This window comes from Eptatretus burgeri, chromosome 8, assembly GCF_056783735.1.
Source record: "Eptatretus burgeri isolate ZD-2024b chromosome 8, Ebu_testis_v1, whole genome shotgun sequence".
NCBI classification, from domain to species: Eukaryota; Metazoa; Chordata; class Myxini; order Myxiniformes; family Myxinidae; genus Eptatretus; species Eptatretus burgeri.
In genome coordinates, this window is record NC_140968.1 from 79878259 (window position 1) to 79884258 (window position 6000).

Consider the following 6000-nt stretch of genomic DNA (forward strand, 5'->3'; position numbering starts at 1 on the left):
GAGAGAGCGGGCCAAAAACGACATAGTACTGTATAGCATGATATTCCAAAATGTATTGGGCCCGATATGTTCTCGTGGATCAGGCAATATGTTCTAGTTCACTCATGTTATATTTCCTGCACTCGCACGTCATACAGCTCGCTGACATTTAAATAGACAAAGTGCATCCTCGGAGGCTTTTGCCGTCTATTTCGGACACCAGAACTCTGTCTTGATAAGTGTCATCATCCTTTTTTTTTAATCTACAGACCGTATCATCTCAGAGAAAAGCAAGGAGGATGGAAGATTAATATGTAACAAAGTGGATTGAATAAAGAGGATATGTGTCGTATGGACGAAAAAGATTAACATGAATATGCAAAAATATTCCAAAGTGGATTTTGGGCAATGGCATGGAATAGCAGTGAGCTGCCACCTTGTTTTCTTTTTTAAACAAAGGTTGAGGCTCATGGAAAAGACGATTTATGCTCTTCTGCTTGTTTTCCACCTTAAATAAATGAAGAAAAGCATGGAGTTGAATGAACAAAGAGACATTATTCCAAAGGGGAGCAGACCTTGGGGGCAGAACATGGAGGGAAATGATTGGACTTGATATGATTGAAAGCAATTTTGTTATAGGACGAACCCATGCAGGCTCATGTTGTAGCTTGGGAAAGTTAGATTGTTGATAGAGCAATGTGATGCAGATCCAGATATGCAAATGAGAGCAGAAAACGCCACCAGTGCTGCCAGATGTCAGAAGAAAGTCTGTTTCGTTTTATTTTCAAGAGACTTTTAAGGCTCGTGAAATAGTTTCATCGATTAAATTACTGGATGTATGACAAAAACATGAGAAGATATGGTATTGGGGAAGGTTTCCACCCAAGATGGGACATTGTAATTTTTCGATGTAATCAACAGGGGTCTCACGAACTTCTACTCATAACAAGTAGCTCTGACATGAGCCTCGACATGCTACACAAAAAAAACAAAATCCTCAAGGTCCACCATTTTGTTTGAACGCATTTTAAAGGATGCGCCAGCTCTCGTCATTTGTGAAAATGAAATTACATTGAAAAACTGCAATGCTGCCTGCTTTGGGTGCCTTCCCATCTTGGGAAACCTTCCCATACTTTTACATGAATTGCAAAGATGCAAATAGACAATGAACAAATCAACATTGTATTATGGGATTTGAACCTGCATTCGGGGCAGAAAGAGCTCATTGCTTTGATGGGAACAGCAAACTCTGTGCCAACAACACCATATTTCATTTCCAGCCTGGCCTTCAACAATGATGAATTTGAAATTTTTGTTGTTGTTCGCACTGAAGATTGTAATTGGTGATTGAAATGAGAACTTGGAAGTTGTGATGATGAGCTATAATAGTGGCAATGATAATTAATGGTGCGATCCTCAACCTTCTTCCACCTCCATCTTTTACAGTTTGAAGGATGCTCGAAGGCCTACTCCCGCCTGGAAAACCTAAAGACCCATCTACGCTCTCACACGGGTGAAAAGCCATACGTGTGTGAGCATGATGGTTGCAACAAGGCTTTTTCCAATGCGTCAGACCGTGCGAAGCACCAGAACCGCACGCATTCCAATGAGGTCAGGCCACCTCCTGGCCAGACTCAAGGGTCTGACAGTCAGCAAGGTTGGGGGAATGAGGGAGGGAAAAGACGGGGGTTAAAAAAATAAATTGGGCAATGGCTCAGTTTTGAGTTTCATTCCCCTACCTGCCCCCCACCCCCAATATATGTCGGTATAGATCACTGTTACAAATTACCACATGAAATGCAGTGTTTTGGGAAATTGTGCAAGCTAACATCCACAATCAATATTTGACAGCAGCTTCAGGCTTCAGAAAGAGAATTACCACTGTGGTTTTAATAATCATAGCCAAGTGAAACAAAAAGAGCAGGAAACTACATGGTATTTTGCCCTTAAAGGAGGTGGTTATAAAATGGGAAGATTAGATAAGGAGTACATTTTAGAGGAAGAAAGAAAGCTTATGGTGTCTGATTGTCGTTGATAAGGTACAACTTCACGACTATTATCCAATTTTCATGCAACAGCTGATTGAATGATTCCATGGGAATGCAGTTTGGAAGAAACACCAGCATAATTATAATAATAACAACAATCTAAACAACAATTTTAATAATTACTTTCCATCATCACTGTTTATTTTTGTTTCCTTCCTCGCACATTTTCTTGCCGTGAACAGAAACCATACGTGTGTAAGATTCCCGGATGTACGAAGAGGTACACCGATCCGAGCTCTCTTCGCAAGCATGTGAAGACGGTGCACGGGCCGGAGGCGCACGTCACAAAGAAGCAGCGAGGCACGTGTGAGGGCCCAACACCCAGATCTCACCCTGGATCTCATGGCTCCTCTGGGCAGCACGATGGCGGCACAGCGGCAGCCGGAGGGCTTCATGGAAAACTTGGGCTCGCCAGCCCGAGAGACCTGCATCGGAGCGGTGTCACTCCCGATGCTGGACCCAATCGTGAAGATGACATGCAAATCCGCTCTGTCAAGTCTGAAAAGTCCGTGGTAAGCTGTTTAAAGTGTTCAAAATAATACCCGAGAGAGAACCTTCACATTACTGCTATCGTCAATTCTCTGTTGGCTTCAAAGTATGCATCACAAACACCAAATATTCAAATAGTGATAATTGCTTCGCCCTCTCAAGAACAATTACATATATTTTTAAACCTACTGGGATAGATTGAATCCACTTGGTGTAAATTTTTCTTCTGTAAAAGAGACTCAAGCAGAGGTCAGGTTGAAGCGTCGAGAATTGTAATAAAAGCAGACATCGCATACATTACATCACACCATACCACCTGTCCGCATCATGCTGCACAGAAATGAAAAACAAAACTCGTGAAACAGAATTTCACCCCCGAGGAATAACTACGCAATTGACTAGAAGGCAAGACGGAAGCATGACACCAAGGGGACATGACTATAACTCTTACATCCTGCCTTCCAATCAACAAGCATGGGGTATATTATTGACTATATATTATTGACTAATCCATGATTCACAAGGATATACTGGTCCTGATTGTTCTCTCAAATCGTTTTCAATTGATGGTTTTTTGTTTTACATTCAGTTTTTTAGGAACGCATCTCAAGTGTAAATTGAGGAGTCCATGTATATATGTATGTGTACACACACAATATATAGATATAGATATATATATAGATATATATATATATATATATATATATATATATATATATATATATATATATATATATATATATATATATATATATAATGATCCTGAGTTCAAACCACACTCGGCTGTTCAATTAATACCAGGTGGGGTTGACTCTGCCTGTCATCCTTCCGAGGTCGGCAAAATGAGTACCAGCTTCCTGGTATCCTGTGTCGGAGTGGCGACCCGTCCAGGACTGTGTCCAACAGCCCAGGAGACTGCTTCGGCAGCACCAACGCTCTGCACGGAGTATGGTCCCAATGGATGGACAGATATATACAAATATATATATATATATATATATATATATATATATATATATATATATATATATATATATATATATATATATATATATATATATATATATATATATATATATATATATGTGAGCCCTCACTAAACATTGTCCTGGTTAATATTGTTTTGTTATTAAGTCGCTGATCTATTAGAGAACACACTTATTTAAAGTTGTTCATTGTTCCATTATAAAGTCATTTTACCCCTAATTTAGTTCCAAACTAATGGTTTTCTTCGTTTTAATAAAGCTACAGTATAGACCAGACTGTAAATATCAGTGTATAAGCCGTACCATAAATACTGGTGTGTAAGCCCACCCAGAGTACGTACAGTATAGGCCTTATATACACCGAGCTGTGCATCGATAACACCGGTGGGTCCTGGGCTGAAGTTACTCAGGTGTGCATGAATGGAGTGTAGAGGAATTTGTGGCTTGAATGTGTCAATGACTTGAAAGGATTTAAAGATGTTTTCCCCACGATGAAGAAAGTTATCCTCGGCTTGGCCAACAAAGCGGGTTTTGATGAGGTGGAAGAAGCCGACGATGCACAGCTTCTGCAAAAACACAGAGAAGAGCCTGAAGATCTGAAACAACTGGAGATGATGAGAGAAAAAAAAATCAACTAGACGGTGATATTCAATGGTTTGTCTAAAATTATTTAAAAACTTGTACTCTAAATGTAAATAATGTATTTTGCCTGATGATAAAAAAAATTCCCCTGGAACCATTCCCCCACCCCCCACCCCCCCCAATTTTCTCTATTTACATTCATTATTTTGGCGAAATAGAATTTGCTTAAAATCGTTTCAGTTAAAGTCGCACTTTTAGAGCAACAATGTTGGGGGGGGGGGAGAAACAGGGAGGGAGAGAGACAGAGGTGGCAGGTAAGTGGGGGGAGGGGAGGCAGAGAGGATGAAGAAAGCGGAGTTAGTGGAAAGGTAGGGAGAGTGACACCTCACCAAACATTGCTATTCACTGTGGGAGAGGATGTGTGTGTGTGTGTGTGTGTGTGTGTGTGTGTGTGTGTGTGTGTGTGTGTGTGTGTGTGTGTGTGTGTGTGTGTGTGTGTGTGTGTGTGTGTGTGTGTGTGTGTGTGTGTGTGTGTGTGTGTGTGAGAGAGAGAGAGAGAGAGAGAGAGAGAGAGAGAGAGAGAGAGAGAGAGAGAGAGAGAGAGAGAGAGAGAGTGAGAGAGAGAGAGAGAGAGAGAGAGATATGGGGGGAGAGTGTTGCATTTTATGAAGAGGGGGGAGCGAGGAGTGGACACAGAGAGAAAACGGTGGGGGAGAGGATGGAAAAAAAAGACAGGTGAGTGATGGAGGTGAGGTTAGCATAGAGAATATGTGACGCTTAATGACCGAACATGAAAAAAAAACAAAAATACGTGTCAGAACAGCTGTACACAAAACTACACAACAGAGTTAATAATGTAATCTGCTGGCACATGTGCAAAAACTGTGATATTCCAGTTTCATAAAATTTGTGGGAAAATGAACCAAAACTAATCATTGAAAAAATTGAAGTACCACTTATGTATGACCTTATGATCCCATCGGGTGTGAACACCGAAAACAAAGCATTGCAACTAGATATCATACTTAGGTACAAAACAATAGAAGAGGGCATTGCTAATTGAGGTGTTAATACCAGTGAATTTGGACTAACGATGCAGAAATCAAGAAAATGACCAAATACCAAGACCTCAAGAATGAAGTGAAAAAATCCTGGAAGCTGAAGAATGCCAAAGTTGTCCCAGTGATGACAAAGAACCTCAAGGGAATGATGACGAAGAACCTCACAGAGATATTACAAACGAACTCCAGTTGGAAGCTGGTTGGGGTTCAGTAATGATCCTGAAGAGAGCCCTCGGCACAAAACTTTGAGAACAGAAAACTTCACAGCTTGGTCCATGAATGGTGACCCCTTACTGAAATGAAGGTGGATACTTTGAGCCAACCCTGGAAGAACTCCATTCCACATTCTGAAACCCGCATATGTAGAGACCTGGCAGGTCTCTGTTTCACCTCATGAAACCCACCCACATGTTGAGATAGCAGGCAACAACAACTTGCACGTACACACACACTCACACACACACACACACACACTTCCATTATGGTAATATAGTATATTTGTGTGTATATATATATATATATATATATATATATATATATATATATATTTATATATATATATATATATATATATATATATATATATATATATATATATATATTAGTTATATTTATATGTACATGTATATAAAAACAAATATATATATATATCTTCTTCTTCTTTCGGCTGCTCCCGTTTGGGGTCGCCACAGCGGATCATCCATATGATCCCCCTAGAGATTTGGCACATGTTTTACGCCGGATGCCCTTCCTGATGCAACCCTGGTCGCCTCTTACGACACAGGGATATGGTACACCTATTTTAACCGGGGTATACACCGGCCCAGTACACTGGTACTCATTTCGCCGACCTCG

General features: G+C 40.5%; 1 protein-coding gene across 10 annotated transcripts in view; it reads left to right on the forward strand.

Moving 5' to 3' along the window:
• Positions 1-6000, forward strand: part of LOC147022139 (transcription activator GLI2.L-like) — a 312620-nt gene that overhangs the window by 293789 nt on the left and 12831 nt on the right. For all 10 annotated transcript variants that reach the window (XM_085892759.1, XM_085892757.1, XM_085892752.1 and 7 more), the window contains 2 exons: positions 1426-1590; positions 2210-2539. In XM_085892759.1, the coding sequence (XP_085748885.1) occupies positions 1426-1590; positions 2210-2539 (495 nt within the window). The remainder of the gene's footprint in view (positions 1-1425; positions 1591-2209; positions 2540-6000) is intronic.